A 24,241-nucleotide genomic window follows, 5' to 3' on the forward strand; every position below is an offset into this window, starting at 1 on the left:
ACTAGCATCATACCTAGTATAAACAATGACTAAAACCTGGATATTGACTCATTCAAAATATTTGTATAAATAGTTCCCCTGCTATTTAAGTATTATCTTAGGATTTAAAATAATACAGACAGGAAGCATCACACACAACTTACTCAAGCTGTACTACATGAGGTTCGTCATAAAAAGACTTTTGTATTATGGGATACTAAAACAGATAGCAGCAGTCCCAGTTTTCTTGCAGTATGTATTTCTATAAAAAGTTTATAAACTAAATGAAAGAAACTTTAGCACAAAGTTGATACAGCATATGAATTTATACAGCAAAAGCTGAATACTCTTATCTATAAGCACATAACAAAATGAAAGATAACAATTACTAGAAAAATACAAGGCATCTTTGCCATTTATGTTTAGAGTAATATATAGTCAGTTATATGTTCTTAAAAAATGCATAGCAAAAGCCTGATGAATACAATCCCTTCTGTGCCACTCTGTAACTACTAGAAATTTTACAATCTATATTGGGAAAAAAGGGAAACCCCAGACTGATAGGGAAAGTGCTGTTTTGTTTTCTACTATATATTTTACTTGCAAACCCCCTTTATTTTCTAAATACTTGAAGTATGTTATTCACACCAAGAATCTGGGATAACTCTGTAAATATCTCATCATTTTAACCACATGTGGGTGTACAAATATATCAATATTACTAGGTATGTAATCAAATGAAAGCCTTTTATCAAGAAAACTATTCTTTCATCTTCAGAAAACCTCACACGAAAAGATGTTTTTGCTATCCTTATGAAGTTGTTATTCTGTGAACTACTAAATCCCACTTAATATGTCTGCCTACTCTCTTCTAACCATGTAATCTGATATAAATCAGTTAGGTTTCAAGGTTTGAGATACCTTTGGATTTGAATTTAAATGCTTTCAGTCCCCATTGTGTGGTCTAATTTAATCTCTTGGCCTAAGATTCCTGTGTCTGTCTAGCCAATAACAACTTTGTTAAATCAAGACAGTACATGGCAGTAGACAGGAAATATCCAGTTGTCAGTTATATTTGGAATATCACTGTTGACTTCAGTGGTGCAAGAAGCAGTAGTAACAGCTAATATTTTAGGATCCAGGTTCTCAAAGAACTATTGTGCCTTAAATACCTTTCAAAATCTGTGCCGAAAGAACCAATAGATCCACAGAAATCTGTGCACAGAAGTTAAATTACTTTTGGTGTAAATTTTTCCAACCAGATGGCAGTATCATTCACAATAGCAAAACCCTAAGTAGTAAAAATAGACTGTTTTAGCTACAATCTGTTATATCTTTTCTTAAACTGCCTGGCAATAATGGATGTTTTGCAACTGGAGCACTGAAAGTACTTCATGTTACCAGTAGAAGTCCTTGAAAAGATACAGAATCATAAGCTACAGAAGGCTTATAGAAGATGGTACCTTGTGTTTAAAATTATATTATTTTTGGTAAGAAGATATCTAGCAAGAGGCAGAAAAAAGTCAGAGCTGTATGATTTCCTCTGGATGTCTGCTATCCTTAAGGGCATGATATGCACAGCTTTAAACTCTGGGATACTATGTACGTATTGAAAATATTAGCTGTTGGCCAAATTTTGCACTTCAGTATCAAGTACAACTTCTAACAAGCTCACAAGAATCCTTGACTGATTACAGAAACAAAAAGTAGCCCTTCTTCTTCCTTTGTATTATGATAGTATATATGAGTAAAAACATCTGTACATTAGAGGGACCATTTCAATTTCATGATTTTTAGTTTCAAAGTAGTAATAGTGAACAGCAGATTTTTTCTTTATTGCCTAGAGTCCAAAAAATCTTTACAGATGCTTCTAATAATATCAGGAACCATCTGCTCCAATCCTGTGAACTCCCTGGTGAAGAAAGTATGAGACTCTCTTGGTTCAGAAGCCATGTCTTTCAGATCATCCAGAGGTGCCCAGGCAACACCGACAGAGAAGACTGTTATTCCTACAAAAGGAAAAAAAAATGTTAAGGCCATTTTGCCTGTAGATACAAGAAAAACAGCCATTTCTACATTCATGAATTAATCTGGATTGAAAAAGTATGTTTCAATATCTGCAGTCTGTCAAAGGTAATTAGAGTTTGCCACTAAATATCAGGAAATAGAAGATTTGTCTCAGGAAAAATCCTGAAGGAAATATGAGGTATTGTAAAAGCTAGTGTCTTAGTAGTTTTTGTAGTGACACACATGAATGCAGTAGTTACACTATCAGTCCTGAAACACAAGTAACACTGTGCAAAATAATTCTGAAAATGAGTTTGGTTCCTTAGTGCTTAGTGCTTCAAGCATCATCAGTCCAATGAGCTTTTTGGCCAAAACTGCTTATTCCTTTCCTAGATGATGATGGAGCTTCACTACTTGGTTCTTCATTCTTACTCTACTGTTTAGAGAAGTAAAACTGGGTGTATGTTGTTCACTAAGCTGCCATAAGTGAATCTATGCCTACCTGGCTCCGTAATACTGACCGTTGGGTTTTTTGTCATCCTAATGGGAAACGGTTCCTTGGGGCTTACATTTTGCTGAATTCAAAGCAGGTATCATACTTTGCAAAGTTTAAAACCTTAACATTTACAGTAGAGCAGAAACAAGGTGGATCAACTTGCACTGCTTTTAAAAATACGTAATTTACCTGCTTTTTGTGCGGCTGCAGCAGGTCCTCTAACATCATCATAAGACTGACCATCAGTCAAAACAATGAGGAAATTTTTGTTAGGTCCATCTTTCACTGGCCCGAACACATTTCTGATGGTGAAAGAAATTGCATCCCCAGTAGCAGTGCCCCCGCTCATGTAGCGAATGTTCCGGATGGCTGAGAGGACCTTTTCTTTAGTGAGGTGGTCTGTGAAGCCGAACTCAGGGCGCTGGTCATATGTGAACTGCACAGCTGCGACCTTGGAACCGATGTCAGAGATCTCAAAAGCCTTCGCGACGTTGCTGACGAAGTCCAGCATGAGGCGGAAGTTGCTCTCTCCGACGCTGCTGGAACCATCGATCAGGAAACAGATGTTGATGGAGTTGTAGCATGTCTTGCTACACAACATCTGCTCGTGTGAACACAGCTTTTGGACAAGAGGTTTTACGTATTTGGTAGTACCAAACCAGGTGGGCATTTGGTAAGAGAAGAAGCCGTTGGTTCGACAGACAGCCTGTTGGAAAACAGTAAGTCAATGGGTGGATGCTGACAGACCAGTTGAATGGATAATAATTGGACACCTATGATTTTTCTTTCAAAGGCAGGTTAGTGGAGCCTCATGGTGGGAGCTTGGTCTGGCTTTTTTGCTTGTTTGTCTTGACAGAAACTGAGGACAAACATCTGCAGTTGAAACCACTGAAAGCTGTAATATAGCTTATTTTACCCAGGAATAAAGCCAATCCTGCCCCACAAGCTCTGGACATTTCAAATAATTTAGCTTTATTCAGAAGAACTATAACAACTCTGAGATTAGCTCAGCTGGTTAGAGCATGGTGCTAAGAATGCCAAGGTCACAGGTTTGATCCCTGTATGGACCGTTCACTCAAGTGTTGGATTAAATGGTCCTTGGGGGTCCTTTCCAAATCATAATTATGTTTTGTGAATGTGAACTGAGTCATGATACTGAATAGCCAAAGGATTGACAGTTCTGTATTTTTGCTTATCCACTGAAAATTAGCCTCTGTGCTTTCCCTTGGAACTTGGTAAGACCTTTACTTTTTAAACTCTAATGTGTCATAAACACAGACACAGAGTGGGTAGAAATATAGCTCCAGGTGATTCAAAGTAAAATTTCCCCTAGCTTCCATAAGATGCATGTAAAGTACAAGGTAATTAAGAAAGGAGTTAAATTTAAAAACTAATCTGGCTAAGATCAAAACACAGAAGGGGAGGGCAGGCCTCAATCACTTAAAGGCCATGTCTTTCTGTGTCTTTGCAGGGACAGACAGTGATAGTACAAGGGAGGAGGATGGTTTTAAACTAAAAAAAAAAAAAAATTAGGTATGCTATTAAGAAGACATTCTTTACTGTGAGAGTGGTGAGGCACTGGAACAGTTTGCCCAGAGTAGTTGTGGATGCCCCATCCCTGGAAATGTTCAAGGCCGAGCCTGAGCTAACTGGTCTAGTGGATGGCATCCCTGCCCATGGCAAGGGAGTGAGAACTGCATGATCTTTAAGGTCCTTTCCAACCCAAACCATTCTATGATGCTTCTATAAGTACATAAGGGTTGGACCTGCCTGCAGTACCTCTGGGATGAGCAGCTAGGTCTCCTACACCTAGAAGAAGCAGAGCTGTAGTGCTTCGTTTTGTTCATGCCATTTCTGCCGAAATGAGACATCTAAGACCTCCTTGTGGAAAATGAGTGGGTTTCTCACTGCAGAGTAAGTAAAGACCTAGTAATCAGAAAGCTCACGTGAGAGTAGGTGATCAGTGTTTGAATTCAAAGAGAACAAGATCCAAAACTGCATCCAAGATGAAAGTCTTGTACATAAACTTGCTAGGATATGTTTTTCCATATTTTCTGTCCTCTTTGTAGTGGAAGTAAGTAAATAATTATCCACAGAGCAGGTACAGGAAGATAGGCCTCTGTCTGCCATTTCAGGAAAGGGAATATATTGTATCAGCATTTCATTGCTTTGGCACATTTAATCATACCTGAGATAGGGGAATTTCCTGCACTGAGAGTCTTCATGCAAATACAAAGTCCAGGAACTACAAATTGGCCAAGCCTCTGAACTGGGAGGACAGTGATATCTTTGTGTGGACCCTTTAGCAGGAAAAAAAACCCCCAGTGTTTCTTTAACCTTCCTAGTGTTATTCTTTTAAATCGCTTACAAGCAGAGAGAATTTCATTGGATGGTTTGAGAGAATATTTTTATATCTATATAAGTTATTATATATACATATATTAGTTAATTAGAATTTTAGTGTAAAGTAAATTCTCCAGAATTATATTCACAACTGAAAAACAAATAATTTTTTTTTTCTTACTTTGTCAACAAAACCAGTGTCTTGTACCATTCCCAGCTCCTCTGTTGTGGGTTTTGCTACAGATACAATGAATACGTTGACTCCAAATTCTCTGGCCACTATGCCAGCTTCTTCTAAATCATCTGAGGGCCAGCCATCTAGAAACACTACAATGATCTTGGGAATTCCTTTCCGTGCTCCATTTTCCAAAGAGAAGAATTTCTGAGCTGTGTGCTTCAAAGCTTTTCCTTGTTTTGAACAGAAAAAGAATATGAAGAAATAACGCATACAATGATGGCATGTTTTGGTACCAGTTTCCTGTCTGAAATTGTGCAGGATTTATGTTATGATTACAGGTCTAACCCAGTGTAGTATTGAAATGGTGTCCCTGGAAATTTGATAAAAATGAAGCTTCAGCAACCTCTAAGCTAAAAACCAACTGCTCCAAACCAACACCCCCAGCCAAAAAAAACCAAAACAAACAAAAAAACCAACAAACACCCAACTAAAAACCACCACAACAAAATCCAACAAAAAATATAGATAAAGCTAAGGAAGAATTCACTGACTTTTTTTTTTTTTGCCCAGGGGTCTAGTTGTACTAGGAAGTAGATATACTGGTGCCTGCCAAATGGATTGGAAGGAAGACACTTCAAGAGCTGAATTTAGGTAGCTCCTGAACTACAATGTACTTGGAGCTCAGTTTCCTCATTTGGCTGGTTTTGGCTGGGATAATTAATTTTCTTCAGGGTAGCTACTAGGGGACTGCGTTTTGGATTTCTGTGGAAAACAGTGTTGATAATACAGGGATGTTTTTGTTGTTGCTGAGCAGCTCTTGCACAGCACCAAGGCCTTTTCTGCTTCTTGTACCACCCCGTTAGAGAAAAGGTGCACAAGGGAGACACATTCGGGACAATTGACCCCAACTGACCACAGGGGTATTCCATATCATATGGTGTCATGTTCAGCATATAAAGCTGGAGGAATAAGAATAAAGGTAGGGGGACATTCAGAGCGGTGACAAGAACTGTTATGTGTGCTGAAGCCCTGCTTTTCTAGGGATGGCTGAACACCTACCAGCCCATGGGACACGGTGAATGGATTCCTTGTTTTGCTTTGGTTGTGTGAGTGGCTTTTGCCTTCCCTATTAAATTGTCTTTATCTCAATCCATGAATTTTCTCACTTTTATCTTTCCAGTTCTCTCTCCCACCACCAGTGGCTGTGTGGTGCTTGGTTGCTGGCTGCTCTTCACAATCACTTACTACTTACTCTGTGTTTATTCTAACTCTTTAATTAACTACCCAACAAGAAAGAAACACTAAGCCTTTTATGAATTTGTCTCAAGATGTCACTCTGTTACTAGTCAAACGTCAACTACTGTTTAAACAGAGAAAGAAATATTTACACTTCTACTCTAATAAAATGTGTAATAAGCAGCCCTAACTTCTGGAAATGAAATGTAACATGTGGCCACATTCTAGTGGAAAAACACTGAACCTAATTAAGTAAGTATGGCATCTAAAACACTTTCTTACCTATCTGAATTATACAAATGTCAATATACACAAACAAATGGACATATATAAAAATATGTAAAGCAATAATTTCTATTTCAGTGGAAGTATGAACTCACCTGTGTTGGAATTGCCTCCTCTGAACCCTAGTTCCTTTATGGCAAATAAAACTTCTTTGGCAGCAGTGAAGTTTTTCAGATAGAATTCAATTTTTGGATATTCACTGTGTAAAAATACAATAGAGTAATAAGGTTTGCAGTTCACTTTTCATATTGGTATGGCATTAGCAAGCTAAACAACACTTTGAATAATTTTACGCTTGGTAATATATATTATTCTCTGTATTTTAAAAGAGAAGTATACTCCTTGCTTAGTAAATCTCACAATCATTAGCAAGAGGAATTATCTACCTAAATGGGTAAATCAAGAACAGTCTGATTCTTATGCTTATCAAACAGCTGAAAACCCTTGGTTGAAAATATATAAAGAAAAAAAATGAACCTGCTAGACGTTAAAGTAAACGCACCTGTGTAATTAAAAATCAGCAGGCTTTCTACTATTTGTATGAGAAATAACTTCTTTAAAAAATATCTGCACAATGTGGTTTGAGTTATTTAATTTGAGAAGTTTTAAGTTATGCTAGCTACTGACTCCATGTAAGTAATGAAAGATTTTAACTACGCTGTTTCCAGATTTCACTTTTGATTTACAGTAGAAAACAAAAAGAAACGAAGTTATTTTTGCCAAGTGAAGGGCAGACTGATAAACACCTTCAAGCCAAAGAGCTGCTGCTATGAGTAAATGGCTCAATTCTGCATCACAATCACTAGAATGAACCCTTGTGCCAAGCAGAATAACTGTTCAAATGGTACATTTTGAGCTATAAAGATTATTGTTTGTAAGATTAATTTCTAATGAAGAGTTGAATGTTCAAGGTGCTAAACTGTTTACTTTCTCCATTAATTGGTCCTCACCTAATAGTATATAAACTCAGGACAGCAAGAGTGGAATTCATTTCCCCTAGCTTTTGATGGACAGAAACTGGATTTTTCAGGATGCAATTCATCACATCCTAAAAGAGGCATGCAAAGCAGTTCAGATGGTTTGTGCCACAAATGTGGCCTTTCTTTCTAGTGACTGCAACAGCAAGCCTAGGTAACTAAATCAGACTCAGGTATCTGTCTACTCTACAGTTGCCTAAAGGCAGGGAGAGGAACAGACTTTAATGATGAAAGAAAGATGTGATAGAGAAATCCTGTGCTAATCTGGCAGATGCTTCATTTTCTTGGAATAAGTGAGTTAATTTTGATAATAAGTGGGTTCTTTGTGCTTCCTTTTTTCAAGATGCCACAGCCAAAGTGGTTAAACCTTGGAAAACTGCAATTGCTGGTCATTAGCAAACTAAGCTATGGCTCAAAAAAACCTTCTGCTAACATGCTGGATGTTCCAGTGGCTTTTAGACTACACTCTGTGAACATACATAGTACGGTTATACTAGATGATCTTAAGGGTCTTTCCCAACCTAAAAGATTCAATGAACTGTCTTTAAATAAGCAAGAGACCAGTTAAAAATTGAAAATATTAGCTGTAGTAACCTATAGGTTGGCAAGATCAGTTTTTTGTTTTGTACATGTACATAGCCGTTTGTGACAATTCTCTCTCTCTACAGTTTTAAAAAGAGCCATCTCTCTCCTTTGCAGGGTGTTTCCTGCTGTTCTACTAAGATGAGCTACAAAGCTGTCAGCAGCCAAGGGGCTGTGGGAAGTCCAGCTGTTCTTTCTATCCAAATACCAAATATCATAGAGACAGAAAATGTTCAAATTTGTCATGTCCCCTCACATGGACATCTCAGTGTAGCACAGAGCAAACAGTGCTACAGCTCAAAAGAGTTTGCTTTCTCTTGTTATTCATCAACCATTATGGAGTGATATTGTTCTGCAAAATAGGAAGTGATACGTTAATTGATTTTTCTCACCAGTGACGCGGTTCTATTTTGTGTAGATCTGTCCTTACCTGGCCTGTACGACTCCAACATGAGGCCCTTCTATTCCAATTCCCAACATTACACCTACTTTTCCAACAAAGTTCTTCTGCAAATTAAACCTACGTTGGCCAATGTTGTAACTTCCATCGATGAGAAATGCAATATCAGCTCTACAGTCTGTGAACATCCAAAATAATTAGACTTATTAACACCAAGTAAATATTAGGATTTTTCTTTGCAAAAGGTAAATCTGTGTATTCTTACCTTTGTTTCCAGCTTTTTTATCAAGAGTCTTCTTAGGTCTTTTACCTTCAGTGAAGAAAAGAGCACGGGTCATTTAAGAACAAGATGATGAATGGACCGAAATAAACCAGAAAAAGCTCAGACTCCAAAAATTAAAATGCAAACTATCCACAATAGGACTGTCAATCAGTTTAATTATTAAAATTGCACTGGTACTGCTTTGCTTCCTGGAGAATATTCTTTTCCAAATGAAACAGTTTAACCTTCCTTTCTACACCTGCCTGACTGATTACTGAATCATACAAAGATGGGTGGATTTCTGTATCTCACCTTCCTAAGTGCTACTATTTCTCAGTTAGCAATTTTGCTGTACAATGCACAGTATTAATGGTTTGGAAGCAAACCATGAATTTAAACTGTAAAACAAATGGTCTATTCACGAACAACATCCAAATCCAGTATTTATATAGCACTAACCTTCATAAAAATTGATCTAGCCTTTTAAAGCAGCATTTTCTGTAGTGAAATTCACATAACAACTAAATTTTTGATACACAGCTCTCAGCTGTTGAGCAGTTCTGTAAGAAAAAATGCTTTACCTTTTTCTTCTCTGTTACTTAAAAAGAACAAATATCCCCTTAGCTCATGAACTCTTACCTTTCTTTATCTGTATTACTTTTTCAAATTCATTCAAGTTTTGTTTTTAATTTACATGAACACTAGTGAAATCATAATTAATCTCCAAGATTACGATTCTTCTTTTTTCTGATGAAAGATATGCTGCAAAGCCAGATATTGTATGTTTTCTTCTTTAAAAATAAATGAATCATATGAAACATGTAATTTTAGCCAGGGATTCACACTCTGAAGCACATCATATCACAAGATGCTTCCCTTATTGTGGAGACCTCATACCTGTAGAAGGACGTGCTGTTGATACCGATCGTCCAACTGCTTCAAGTGCTGTGTCCTTGGTAGCTGCTAAAATAAGAATACATTTACAGTATTTTAGTGTATTTAGATGATGTTTGAAGAGCATTCTGTTTCCAATAATCTTTCTTCATCATCTGCCATTAGCTACTCTGGGAGTAGAATATGAGTCCAGACAAACCTTTGGTGTAATCCAGTATCGCACTCTTTGTTTTACAGGTAATTAATTTCCGCATTTGAAGCAACAGCAGCTGATGCATGATCACAGCATACTTATTTGATGACAGATTTTGAGCTGTAGAAGCCATTATTTCTTTATTTCTAGCACATAAAGTCAGGACTTGATCTGGAGAACTGAAAACTTTCACCCTCACCAAAAGCACCTGTGATTCCAAGTTCTTAGCTATTAACTTGCTGTGGGCACCAACTAAGGATTACTAGTATCTCAGAGATAGTAGGCTAAATCTTAGCTGTGTAAACAATAAGAACACATTAGAGAGATCTGTTTCACAAACTTTGAAAGAATGTACCAGAAAACACATATGCTTTAATATTTTTGAAACCACAACATATACAACCAATATGCTTCTGCATATGATTTTATGAGGGTGATTTAGCCTCACCTGAGTGGCAAGGCATGACAACAGCTTTGCAGCTGGGGGCACTATCTCAACTATGTGACAAAAAGTTCTGGGAAAAAAGCCACTATGTCACACTGTAGCCTAATGACTGCATATCACATGTAAGTTGACATAATTGATATTTTTTGGAGGGTCAGTGTTCTTTTTGCAGGGAATGCTGTACAAGGTCTTTGAAGGGTCTGACAAGTGCTACTGCCTGCACAAATGCAGGCAGGGTGAGAGAAGGGATAACACTATATGGCCTGAAGTGGTAGGAGGACCAGACTGCAAAGTCAGGATCAAAGCACGGACTTTGACCAGCTTAAACTGTCATGGAACTGTCAACTGCCTGCTGTCAAGTCATTACATTCTAAATAAGGGATGCATTTTTATGTATCAACTTCTGCTACAGACTAGTTAGTCTAGCTGGAATGGTTTTTCTTTAGGAAACCAGAAAAATGAAGGTAAAATAATGAATTAGAAGTCAGAAATACTATTACTACACATCAGATAGCAATCACATTTATTTATGCATGGAGCACTGAAGAAGGTTCCTACAGTTCTATCAACATTTCAAATACAGTTTGCAGAATAATAAGTGTGATCCACCTACGAGTCACTGAGAAAGATGAAGCCCATCTAGAGAGCACCTGAGACTGGATCCCATTGGCATTTACAGCAGGGTAGTTGTCCTGTCCTGGGAGAGTCTTTACCCTTACAGCTCCTCCTGCATTGGTGATCACACCCCTGAGATACAAAAAGAGTTTTTATGAATCAGACATTTTAATCACAAGAAAATGCAATACAGTTGTACCATCATTAGTATATTTTACACCAGCCTCCTGAAAAAGATGCCATATATGCAGGCAGTTGTGTTTAGGCTAAAACAAGCTGCAACTTGCTGAAAAGACCTTAAAAAAAGCTATTCTACACAGCATCACACAGGCTTATTAAAAAAAAGATCAGGAAAGCCCAAAATTCTGGCAGTGTTTAGACTAATGCAGAAGAGTGATGTTTCATATCAATTCCTAAGTGAAATTCTGAACAGTTCAGATCTCTTTTTATGTGGTACTGAAAGAATATTTATTATTTTTAGAGGCCAAAGGTCAAGGCTGAGCTTCTCTAAGAGGACATAAAAGCTTGATGCTTTGCAGTACTTGGGCAGGTACAGTGCTGTGGGAGACAAGTAGTAATTTCAAGACTATTTAGCACAGCAATGTGCTCCTTTGTATTTACTTTTCAATTTTGTTTGGCTTTCTGCTTGAAAAGAGGTCCTGACCTAATCTGATTTAAAACACTGTAGAAGAAGAATAATCAAGACTACAGTTTAGAAAACTTTGCATATGTTTCTGGTAATATGAGCTTTGGGTATCTGTGGCAAAGGCAATTTCCACATCAAAGCTCTATGTGGATTGCTGTTAAAAGACATTCCTCCTTCATGGATGTGACTTGTATTTCTAAATGCAGCTGTGGTTATATCCATTATCATAATCTTCCAAGCTACAAGAATTAAACAGTTTCAAACTATACAGATATTTTCTTATCCAGGAATACAGTGTAGAATATGGAGACAAAGGAGCTTTAGTAAAGTTACCCTGAATGAGTTTAAAATCAGATTATAAAGTTGGCAAATACAAACAGCACTTTATAGCTCTTTAAAAAAAAAGTGAGTGAAAAATCAGACCAGAGCTTTTAACTGGTTAGTTTTAAATGACAGGAAAATTCAGTAAGTTGAAATCATCTTTAAGGAAAATAACACATAAATGTATTTAGAATATTTCAGTCTAATTAGAACATAATTTTCTTCTCCAGTGCCTGATTCTTTTTGGCATTCAAGCCTTCACTAGTGTCTCAGTCTTAATGGATAAGGAAAGGTGTCAAAAATAGAGAATATGTGTTTAATTGGAACAGTTTCTAGTTTAAGTCTGTACTTACAATTTTAGTGAAGCTACTTTAGGCTTACATCAGCAAACGTGATCTCTGCCCAAGTGAGCTCCTAAGAAGAATTTAGTATCTCTTCCCACTTCTTTTGTTGTGGACTCACAACTTTGAGCAGTGGTTGAATTGAACTCAAGAAAATGTTCAGTCTGAAAGCTCAACCTAAGAATTATTCTCAAAACAATGTTTTCAGCTTATTTTATTGCATTTTATGCAATGTTGTCTATATTGTTCCATTTTGTCTATTGGTCTTTACATTTTAATTCCACCAATTAAGTAATTAAATATAATTAGTAATTCCAGAGAAAAATAATTATCTACCTAGTCTCCATTGAATTTCGAAGCTTCACACTGAAACTGGAGTAGATTTATTTGCTCCTTATCTATTTGTTGAAAACATTTGATTCTGTATTTAAACACAGGTCAAAGTTCTATACTATCTTCTGAAGATACAGTATTTCCATACGACAGCTCTGCTATTTTTAATTCAAGTGGGGGCTGATATTAGAAGTAAATATAACATGAACTGTAGCTTTATGGAAGTTATTCCTCCTTTCTTGCCATTTTGTTCTGTAGGTGAGTTAACAGTTTAATCCACCCTTTACAATCTCATCAGTTTTACCTGGGCTGCTTCTTCAAGCAAGTCTACTCAAAATGCATACTTATATGCTGATGTGGAATAAATCATATATTGCCAGCCTACCTTTGCATTCTGAATCAGATCAGCAAATTCCCTTCTGCAATCATTTATGATTGACTTTAAAAATGATATCAACCCTGTGTAGATCTGCAGTGGTTTTTAAAGAGTGAAGAAGTGCCCATGCCTTTCCTCAGAATGACTTATGTCATTATAATCTGCTTTGAGTTTTGCTGCTGTGCTTTGCTGCTGTGTGATTGACTTGCGTGCCATGGCTGTTTTTATTAAACGGGAATCTGCAGATTGTCCAGGAAGCTTTCACTTCCTTACTCACTATGTTTCATGTTACTACCAGTGCTGCTTGACAGCAATTTTATATAAAAGCTGCAGTCTGTTCTCTTGGCTAGCTTCATTGTTAATAACAAATCACAATTTATACCTACACAGTATTTTTCACTCAAAAATGGACACAAATTAAACAGAAAAACAGATACACAAAGCAGCAATCCAGTACCTCACTGCACAGTAGCTCATGAAAGAGCTGGCCAAGGGCAGCAGAACATATGGAAAGGTCTAATGAAATACAGGAATTTCAGCCAAAACATACTTAAAAATCTGAATTGAATTGAGGTAAATCACCAGATGAAACTGAAGCTTTTTATGAGCCTCATGCACTTCCTCAAAATAAAGTGCAAGAACTGTTCATTTGCACTCTCAGAGAAAGAGATACAGGGCTTTGCTGAATTTTGAATGCATTTTTCATATAGTCTGCACATCAAAACTGATGCCTAGACCACAAAGAGATAGCCATGGGAGATGAGCCTTACAGATGTGTCTGCAGTCCATTTATCCTCAGGGACTTTAGACAAGGCAACTCAAGTAGCTGAATTCCCATTTTTCCTTTCTGTTATTATCATCTGCCAACTCCTTCCACATAATCTGCCTTTCTTAATCACTCCAAGAAGCATCCTTCTCTTCTCCAAACTGCAGTCTCCTGCTGCTGCCTGATTGCCATCAATCGCTAATACGCAATTGCTCAGTGTTTCCTCCAGCCCCCTAGATTCTTTTCCTTCTGTTTTCTCTGCAACCCTATTGCTTTTGGCAAAAAGAAGTTAAGCAGCAGAAGCAGGCTCTATACCAAATTTTCCCAGGGAATCTACAGCTGCTCAGAAATCCCTCTGGGAAGACAATATTTTTGTCAATATTCTTCTAGCAAACACTAGGGCAGCTCAGGTGCCATTCATGTCTAAGGGCACTTTGTGACCAGCTTGGTAATACCATGATATGCTTTTTTTAGACTTGAGTTCTGGGTCTGTGATGATGCTTAATTAGAAATGGTTTCACCCCGTGACTAGTTAGGAAGGTCATGAAAAAAAAAACAACTTACATGCTTATTTAACATCTAAATACTACTACACTGGGCTAGGTTTCCATTTAGATGAACTGGCACTAGAACAGAACTACACAAGCTGAGAACCTAGTCCTTCATTTGACCTTCTGATTATTAATCCAATTAATCACTCAGTGGTAGATTTAACTCAGCTCTTCATGCCTACATAGCATGAGCCTGGTAGGAGGTTCTCCATTCTTCCCTTGACGAAATGTTTTATTCTTCTGCCCAGAAAAAGAACAATATTAAATAAATATTCTGTTTCCTGAGAGTAATTACACATAAGATGAGAGAAAAAGCCAAATATAACAAACTAAAACAGGCAGAAAGCTTATTCATCTCTAGCACACAGAATTATTTGTAGCTGAATTCTGCTAAATTCTTTTCATGCATTGTATAGTATTTTCTTGTGTTAATAACTGCCTCACAGTAATGGAACTACTCATAGGAATAAGCATTACTTGATTTATGTAAAATTAAGGGATCCAGCCTCAGTATGGACCCAGCATGCAAACTGAAGTGTATGTGGAACAGACTCATGCTCATACAATCATTTTCAGTTAAAAAAACCCAAACAAACAAACAAAAGCACTGCTCCCAAGACTGATGCTTCTTGAAATGGTGAGTAGTTGTCTGACTGCTTTCCCTTAGACAACAGCAGGCACTGTAGGTGGCACAGGGCTAGTACTCAATGGTGCTGAAAGGTACAGAGCTATGCTGCACTCACCATGCAATGAAATGGAGAGTATACTTAGTTTTAAACTAGATGTGGTTATTTCAGTTATTTGGAAGAAATTTACAAAATTCTCAAAGCACATATCTTCTTACATCACAATAACAGCAAACTAAGGTGATTACCTATTAGGAATATCTTCTTCAAAAGTTACTTTCACACCAATATGGAGTTTATGCATTGCAAGACAGAGCAAGAAGGTTTTTGCTCGATTTTGCAGCCTGCACTGTAATTAGCTGAGAACTAAACAGCTATTGTCTGTCCTCCATTCATCAATCCTTTTTTACCAGGGCCAGTATTTATGGCTGCTAACAGCTGCAGCAAAGACAACAAAATGTTCTCATGTAGCAAATTCTATTCTGAGTATGAAAGGCCAAAAGGATTAGTTGCCTTTAAGTTTGAGGCTGTCTTCAAAAACAGCAGTCCTCCTTTATTCTGCTTTTTCAAAACACTTTACTGCAGTCTATCATATTCAGAAGGCTTGAACAATGTTAATTTACATCAATTCTGGAAGACATAGATTAGAAAGGTGAGTATATTTTAGTCTCTTTGTTGCTATTAGAGCCCTCATTATTCTCACAATATCTATGGAGACAGACTGTTAGATTTGGGATTTACAAACAGGGCTACATATCTCACAAGTAGTACAATTTATATTGATTCTTACTATGGAAAGATATTGGTTTTTCCTTTTGTAAAGTATTCCCCAGCTGTGATGGAACCAAGTCCCAGCAGCTTTCGTGGTGGGATTTCTCTAACAGTCACAGACACCACTGGCATGGGAGGTTCAAGAATGCTGCCTAGTTGAACTGGTTAGAAACTTCTTGTCTTTTCAAACTGTTCAAGTCTTCAATTTCTGTAGAAAAAGTCTTGACAGCAAGAGCTTTTTTTCTCTTTAAGTAAAGACTTCTTTGGCAATCAGTAATGAAACGGAATGTTAAAATAAATGGCTACATCACAAAATACAAACACAGTCTTAGAAAAACTGACCATGGAAAGAAATCTCAGTTTTCCTCATTTAAAAAACAAACAAACAAAACGCCCCAACAAAAACAAACAAAAAGCACAACTCGCATTTGATCCAGACATTCTTTCACAAACTTTTTCTATATACCTAAACAAGGAAAAGTGAAGTACCAGAGCTTGATTTTTTTAAACACTCATGAAGATGCTTAAAGCACACTTAATTGAGGCTTTCTTTCTTTTCACAGAAGCACCAAAAGGAAGCCTGTCCAGCGATAAAATACACATGGAGACATGTAATTATATTTGAGACAAACTCTAAAGCTTTAAAAAACAAATACACAGACCCCCACAATACCTTCTAAGCTCTCTCTGGCTCCTCTGGTAGTACCTTAGCTCTTAGTCTCCTTTACAGCATTTGAGAAATTCCAGACAGTTTGTATTCAAACCCCCTTCTTAAATCAATTTTTTTTTAAAAGAAGTTCATTTTAGTTTGGAGTTTAAATACTTCTATAGACAAGTAGCCTGAATTTTGTAAGTCTTATTAAAAGTTACAGAATTTTAATTGATACTTTAAATGAGATTCTGGATAGTAATGACAGCACCCTAAATATTATTTAAAATGCTTAGCATATTTTTATGGTATTTAAATTATCAAACAATTAATAATAACTCCAAAACCCCGTTATTTTCCTCCTTTATCTTCTAGTAATTAATTTCTTTGTAAAAATTTAAGTCCATAGTTGTAGGGTTTTTTAAATAAAAAATACTGATAGCTTCACACATCGATATATTCTGAAATAGTTTCTGTTTCTTGAGGATAAAAGCCCCAGAGACTGAAATCATTCCTCCATTTCTTTCAAACAGTTGACTTAAGCTTTTAAGAAAGTCAGAAATCTACTTTTATTCTCTAATTAGTTACTATTTACACTGTATTCTTCCATATCTACTAGTGACACAAATAATTGTATAGTGAAAGTCAATCTGCTGCTGTACCATTTTAAAGAAAGTCACCAAAGTGGTTTTGAAGAGCACTTAAACATATTCAGATAACTTGCAAACTGTCCAGACATTCTTTATCTTGTTCTCTTTTCTCCTAATGATACTCTTGTTAACAGGATTCACAAAGCCTAGAGAGATCTTTATTATGATGGCATCAAAAGATTAAGATTTAAAAGCACGGCAAGACTATAGACTATATAAATTCACTTAACACATTGATTAGCAATCATTTGACTTACCTGTGTATGGCAGCTCCACAGACACTGGAGAGAGAAGCATAAATTCCATCCCCAAAGACATAAAATTGCCACAGAGGACAGTTTGCTGGGCAAAGGACATCTTCTGTCCCCTTTCTAAGGTCAAGTCCTCTTGTAAAGCACGTGATAGCAGTGGCAGCTAAAGAGAAAAGAACAACTTTTGACCTGAAAAATCTAAGGGTTTTTTGTTGGGATTTCTTTTTCAAACCTCTCTACAGTTTCCAAGCTTAAAGCAATGTCTGAATTTGAAATTAGGTACAATGCCTGTAAAGATGTCTTTGGAGCTTACAAATGTGCAGTTATGACAAGGAAGAACACAGTTTATTATTTATGGGAAAGAAGTGGCAGGAAAAGGTGGGAAGGGTAAAAAAAAAAAAACAACCATGAGCAAACAACATTAAAATAACATTCAAGGAATATCACATGAGGAAAAACAATTCACATTTGTAAGTTTACTGGAGAAATAGAAGGACAAGAAGACCTTGGAAGGCTGGTGGACCACTGACATGGGTGGCACTCTCCATGGGAAAAATTAAATTACTCTGACATCCCCACAGTAATCTCCAGCCGTAAGACATCTATGAATCACTTAGGAAATTCTGAATCTTCTCTTTAGTGGTATTCATGAAGCAGGTTGACAGCAGTATTCAGCATTTCCCTTAGCTTCTGCAATACATCCAACTGAGGCCAGTGCAGGGGAAAAAGAAAAAAAGAAAGGAATACCCATCTTCTTGCTCCAGTAGTACAGTAACATCTAGAACATTGATATCAATTCATTACAATGAAGTTTACATCTTAATCATTGTGCAAAGGACTCTCAGAATCACACAGTGAGACAAAAGTTATTTATTCAGCTGAGGCACATGATTTTTTTTTTTTTTAAACAGAACTCTGCCTTTTTTCTTAGAAGTTGCTCCTCAGGTTATCATCATTAAACTTTCACTGCTCTTGCCTATGTGCAATGTAGGTGTCCAGACACAGATTTATATCAGTATACAATTTTGCTTGACAAACATGCTTTTCACTTTGAAAACATAGAGGTCGTTTATCTTGGAGAGTTACTACCAATCTTTTAGTACACAAGACAGAACATTCAGTTGGTCTAGTAGCACAGCAAATTAGGGTTAGATCAATACCAATTCAGCATCGTAAGTCCAACCCATGACTGGCTGTTTATTCTGAACTTCCTAAGGACACATCTTGCCCTTGCTGAGTACTAGAAGGTGCAAGAACCTTTTCTGTATGCATTTGGGATATTACTGTTTCATAATATTATGATGAAAGTTGACAGAGGCTGGCCAATGCATCAATGCATACACCATAGCATTATATCCCAAGGAGAGCATGTTTCAGGGATCAGTGATATGTCTCGCACCCGCTTCCCTGCCCGTTGTTTTCACTCTTACCCTAGGGTGTTTACTGACACCAACATATGCTGCTTGTATTTGAAAGTATTTGGAACATTCACTGTTCTTCATCAGGGGATGGAAAAGATCACACCTCCTGCTAATCTCACTGACTTTGGAACTGAAAAGCAGAGCAGTTGCAGTCAGAGACATACAGGGAAGTACGTCTGTTTATTCTGTCTGCATAAACAAATACCTACATTCATCAACCATGCATGTAGTTCTACTACTAAATATATATAATTCCCATTAATGCTATACTGAAACACTTTTAAACTACCTAATCACATCTTCCTGAAAAATCTGTGCTGCTGTTTGTTAGCACAAAGATGGGACTTATATATGCTAAATCTGTCTAGACAGTCCAGAATAATAAAAAAAAAGAAAACAGTAAGCACTTCTTTATTTTTCCCTTCTCAAGATAAGAGTTGTCTACCTAGCTAGACACTGTAAAGTGATTTAATCTGCTTCTCAAGTATTCTAAGAAATAAAGAAGTTTCTTTTAGGACTTAGTCTTACCTACCTACATCCTCTCTGTGCTCAATCTGATACATTTGCCTTAAAAACAAAAGACAGAAAAATCAAGCAGAATCACCACTGTTTATACCTAGAAGCTCCATATTTTCGTTGTTACAAGTGCTATATTATTGGTGTTATGCTAAAAGAAGTAGATTTGTTTTGCTGTTTTAAGTCCCCTAATCCTTCCATGAAAGTTCCACGAGTGTTTTTGGTAATTACTGGGCACTGATCAAGTGATATCCACCATATGACAACTAGCAGGAGCACCAGAATTAAACAGCAGCTGGAAGGCTGGAAATCCTTGGAGAAGTTCCTGCAATGAGCACCACTGGTACTCTCTGCTTTCACAGCTTTGCTTGTGCCACACACCCTGCAACATTTTTCCAGCCTCTAAAAGTGCAAGACTCCCCAGGAAGTTTTAATTCCTGTAGTTTCTAATGTACTGTACTTGACTGAATTCCTTGGCCGGCTGTGCACACAAAGACAGTACTTAGACATGTCTAGTTAACAAACACCTTATCACTTGGAGATCTGTATTTCCCTCATCACCAAGTACTTACTAATTACTGTTATGTGGAAGACTAATATTTTGCATAGCACAGGAGATGAAGGGATAAAAAATAATCTTTCTGTGTTTTACCTGGGAATGAAAACACAGAAATCCATGGTAGCCCAGCCACGGGATTTAATGCACTGGCAGCCTAAAGGGTGTCACCATCCTGGTCTATGCATGCGAAGCAGGCTGCTGTGCAAACTGAAGAGCTGACACACCGTAGCTAGGGGCTTTAGCACTCTATACATCAGTTGGATCAGCACAGAGGTAAAAACACACACTTTGAAGCACGTAACATTGTTAATCCAAAAGCAACAATTTTGGTTTTCTGCATAGGTAGGTACAGTTTTCTATAAGCCATAACTCTGTAACTAAGACTAGTATTAGAAATGTTAGGTGCAGTATCAAAGTGAAAGCTAATTTTTTTTACTACCACAATTAAGACTTACTATATCAGCTCTGCAGTGAATTTCTTTCCTTTTTGTTAATGCACCATCAACCACTCAACCCATAAAACCACAAGCATTCCATCGCAAACAGGGAAATGTATTAATGAAATCTGAGTACTAGAAAATATAAAATAGTTCTTTGCCAGCTTACATACTAATCACTCTCACAAATTTAATATGTGATATTACTATTAAAATTGGAGAAGGTGGTTGTTTTTTAATCTATCCAATATACTTCAACATGGCAGAAACTGCCAAAGAGATTATATATATATATATATAAAGTAACTGAGATAAAACCCACATGTTTTAATCACTGGAATTTAAAAATTTCAGCAGTAGCAGTGGAGGCATTTCTCTGGATGCTTATGTGATGCAATACTCTAAATCCAAGTATTTTTGGAAGATGGAAATATAAGCTTGCAATTTGTGTAACTCATGTCCCTTAAAGGATTCAGTCCTAGACTCCTACCCATTCTGGACTCTGTTGAGGACTAGAGACCTATGCTCTGTGACAGAAAATTAGGCCTTCAGAACCATAATAAATTGGCCATCATCCAATCCTGTCAAGACACACACCCGTCAAGCTTCACAGAAATACACTACACCAGGGTATCCGATAAAAACAAAGTACAGAGAAAAGAAACTATAATTCTTCCTGATTTAAGCCATATTTAAAAGTAGGGATGAATGTCTTCCATCATTGTTGACCTAAAAAAGGGGAAAAAAAAGCAAAGACTCACTTCTCTCCTCAAACAACCAGTTTTCAATCATTCCATCAGTTTCCATCTTTTTGATGCCTCTTCACATTTTGCTGTGAATAGCTGCTGCTTATGTCAATCTATGAAAGTTCTCAATTTTTGACACAAGTCATTGCATTAAATTATTCTAGAAAAATAAAATCCATAGCCAAAATCTGAGCTTCTCTAATCTTGATGGTTCCATGCATTGCTTTGGGAAAATAGAGTTTGTTTATGCAAAGGAAAAAAATTCTATGTACATTCTTACAAAATATAAAACAGGGGTTCCTACAAGTAAGATTGCTTTATGAGCTGTAAAATAGAGAAGTACATCCCTATAATGCTTCCTATTCCTTTTAATATTTGGTATTATTTTCAATACAGGAAGATTTTAGGTCCCTTTTTATCTTGAGGGTTCAAACATGCCTGCTTTTTCTATCTTACACAAGGAATCCTCCCACATACCTTATCCATACTTGAAAAAAATGGACATACTAGTAAACCTATACTTGTTTATATTTCAGAAAACACGTTCACAGATTACATGCCAATTTATGCAATCTCAATTACCTATCTTGATGTGGACGAGGGCAATGGAATTTAAAGAAATCTGGTCAGGGCTATATCATTCATTTCAGTCTGATCAGTGTAAGGTTGCTTACCATCACATGCCAATGTTCACCCACCTGCAGAGTCTCATCTATGGTAACCACAACTGTTGAACTTGGCAGTATTTGTATACACTCCAGTGGGAGCACAAAGGAAGTTTTAAGATTTTCAAAGATCTTCCCAAACATTATGAGCCTAAATGCAGTAGATTTTTGAGGAAATTAATGTTCTTATTGAACAACAGAATTTAAGCACTTTCATAAAAAGTTCCTGCAAATCTTCTAGTTCAATAACCAAATCCTGCTGAATTTAGGCTCAGAATAATAGCAAAAGATAATATCTTACAAAAATTGTTCACATTTTATAGCATAGTCTTGTATCAATATTCCATTTTGAAAATATACCCTTAATGCTATTTTAGCTGGTTCCAGATACCTTCAGGTTACAGTGGCTTCTCCAACCCTGGAGGAAGCATCACAGAAAACTTTTCATTTGTCTCCTGCCAGACTGTCAGCACTTCATCTATAATGCACCTGTAAAACAAAAAAGGGAAAGGAACTGGGGTTGGAGTAGGTTTCCTATTGTTGTGCATTTTTTCCCTTTTTTAGCCATAGCACTCCTGTCTCATGCAGCTTTTATCAGTTTAGCACAAAAGAATTTTCCAAATCTTTGACTGAACACAAAATGAGCAGCAAATCCTGCTTCCTAGGAGCTGAGAAATCATGAACAACCATTCAGAAAAGCTTGAGGTCACTCACCTTCTGTCTGCCAGGCCTGCATCTGGAAGCACATTCTTCTGGTGGCTCCTGTCCTCCCTTGGTGAAAGACTCCACGGGAAGGGGCAGACAAACTGCTCGTGTCCTTCTGCCACATTATTTCTTCAACTGCTTCCTATGGCTCCTGGTTCCCATGGATTGATTCTGGCTCCAGGAGAGCCTGCTCTCCAGCAGCAGGGAGGCAGTCCAATAGAGCATGGTACAACAGGCAGCCCCTGCAGTACCCTCCTAGGCATCTTAAGTATGTTCTTTTGCTTTTCGGGTCAAAATAATTGCAGGGCAGGTTGAAAGTGGTTTTAATTAATTCCATGGTCTAAAATACGCCAGAAATCCTCAAATTACCAAGCACTGTACGACTGCCTTTATAACACACAAAACACACTCCCACTCACTCTTGCTACCGGCACTGTCCTCGACTGGAACGTTTGTCATAAAGGCGCTGCTTCACCTTGTGCCAGGAAGGTGTTTTCACCCTCGCCTGGAAGCGTTCCCAGACATCCTCCGTGCCCCTCTGCAGCTTCCCCCCGGCCGGCTCCGCGCAAACCTGCCCTGCGGCCGCACCCGCGGCCCCTCCGCGGCAGCACCCGCACCCCGCGGCGAGAGGCAGCAGCAACCGGGAGTGCCGGGAAGGGCCGGGCCGGTACCCGCGGCCAAGCGACCCCCCGGGCGCCGCCACCTCTCGCCGGGGCGGGCCCGGTCCGAGGGAGAAACAACATCCACGAGATGCGGAGAGAGGAGAGCGGCCAACTCACCTGAGCTGTCGCTCCCGCGCACAGGACTGGAGAGCAGAAAGGAGCCTGCGAACAGACAGGGAAGGAGTCGGGGCGCTGCTCCGCGCCCGCCCCGCCGGCCCCCAGCCGCTTCCCACCATACCCACCGAGGAGCAGGGGGAGCCACATGGCAGCGGGGCGCGCCCGCACCGCCGGGCAGCGCAGAGCTGCGGCGAGGAGGGCAGCGGAGGGCAGCGGGAGGGCAGCGGAGGGCAGCGGAGGGCAGCGGAGGGCAGCGGAGGGCAGCGTGCCGGCCGGTCACCGCACCGCGGGCTGCCGCGCCTTGTTCGCTGTCCCGCACCTCCGCCGAGCGGTACCGCCGCCGGCAGCCGCGGCTCCCACTTTAAACCTCGGCGGGCGCATGAGCACTGGGGCGGGCGAGGGTGGTCGGGGAGGGCGGGAAGGAGGGAGCGGGCACACGGGGCTGGGCAGCCTCGCCGCCAGGCCCGGCAGGTGCTGCTGTCCCTCCCCCGCCGCGCCCCCCCCGACTCCTCCCGCCGGGATCGGCGGCTCAGCGCTTCCCTAAGCAGTCGGGTCCGGTAATTCGCCCGCTCCGGCAGTGGAGGCGCGCGGACGTTCCTGTGCCCGGAGAAGCGCCTTTGCAGTTTGCCTTCCCGGCTCTGCCCGAGCGCCCCTCGATATCCCCTCCACCCACAGTTCTCCAACACCTCATGTCAGGTACCTTCACTCCAGATATCTCGGGAAATGCGAGCCAGCTATCAGCTACTTTGCCACAACATCTGTCCCTCCCTCGAGGTTGAGCGAAGGGGCAAAGCTGTCCCGAGCGCTGCGAGGTGTTGCCGAGGGCGGGACGGCCGCTCCTCCCGACCCGCGCACCCCGGGCCCGCCGGCCGCGGCCGCAATCGTGCTGGGCCCTTACGCCGTCCCTCTCGGCACTGCGGAGGGGAGTACTGGGGGATTTAAGCCTGACTAAATCATTCGAAGAGATGGAAATACCGGATCCGGCGTTTCGAGTATCGTTTGTGTTTGGTCTAAAATGTTAGCGCAGATATTGCAGGTGCCTTTCATTTAAGTAAAATTTTGTTTAAAGTAAAGAAAAAAAAGGCAAAACCAAACCCACCACAATCCCCCGAAAACCAACCAAACGAAAACCAAACCAAACCCTCCAGTTCAGAGCCTACTCCGTTTCCGCAGCTCAATGCACCCACGCATCTGTGGCGTGAAGTACCGGCTGGCATTGATGTGCACTGGGCAGGTCACT

The 24,241-nt window shown here is 39.1% G+C and overlaps 1 protein-coding gene across 2 annotated transcripts; it reads right to left on the reverse strand.

The window, feature by feature from the left end:
- Nucleotides 1-215: 215 nt before the first annotated feature.
- Nucleotides 216-23,319, reverse strand: COCH (cochlin). 2 transcript variants are annotated; one of them, XM_051806275.1, is made up of 11 exons: nucleotides 23,127-23,319; nucleotides 23,002-23,046; nucleotides 17,180-17,336; nucleotides 10,891-11,024; nucleotides 9,643-9,708; nucleotides 8,749-8,793; nucleotides 8,514-8,661; nucleotides 6,620-6,723; nucleotides 5,007-5,233; nucleotides 2,672-3,188; nucleotides 216-1,988 (listed from the first exon to the last, which is right to left on the reverse strand). In XM_051806275.1, the coding sequence occupies exons 1-11, from the start codon at nucleotides 23,146-23,148 to the stop codon at nucleotides 1,813-1,815; spliced, it is 1,641 nt and encodes a 546-aa protein (XP_051662235.1). In that variant the 5' UTR covers nucleotides 23,149-23,319; the 3' UTR covers nucleotides 216-1,812. The 2 variants fall into 2 exon arrangements, with proteins under 2 accessions (XP_051662235.1, XP_051662234.1); XM_051806274.1 differs by lacking the exons at nucleotides 23,002-23,046; nucleotides 23,127-23,319 and adding an exon at nucleotides 17,679-17,797.
- Nucleotides 23,320-24,241: the final 922 nt, after the last annotated feature.

The sequence above is a fragment of the Manacus candei genome, unplaced genomic scaffold (assembly GCF_025592945.1).
Source record: "Manacus candei isolate 608988 ecotype Guabito, Panama unplaced genomic scaffold, ASM2559294v1 h1tg000067l, whole genome shotgun sequence".
In the NCBI taxonomy this organism is placed as follows: domain Eukaryota; kingdom Metazoa; phylum Chordata; class Aves; order Passeriformes; family Pipridae; genus Manacus; species Manacus candei.

What these genes read in the sequence shown, in the direction of transcription:
- COCH (XM_051806274.1), bottom strand. Translation starts at nt 17,775, where the DNA reads ATGTCTTACGGCTGGAGATTACTGTGGGGATGTCAGAGTAATTTAATT. An exon ending in TAAAAAAGCTGGAAACAAAG is followed by an intron (nt 8,662 to 8,748) that starts GTAAGAATACAC and finishes GGATGTTCACAG; the next exon opens with ACTGTAGAGCTGATATTGCA. An exon ending in AGGAGGCAATTCCAACACAG is followed by an intron (nt 5,234 to 6,619) that starts GTGAGTTCATAC and finishes GTTCAAAACAAG; the next exon opens with GAAAAGCTTTGAAGCACACA.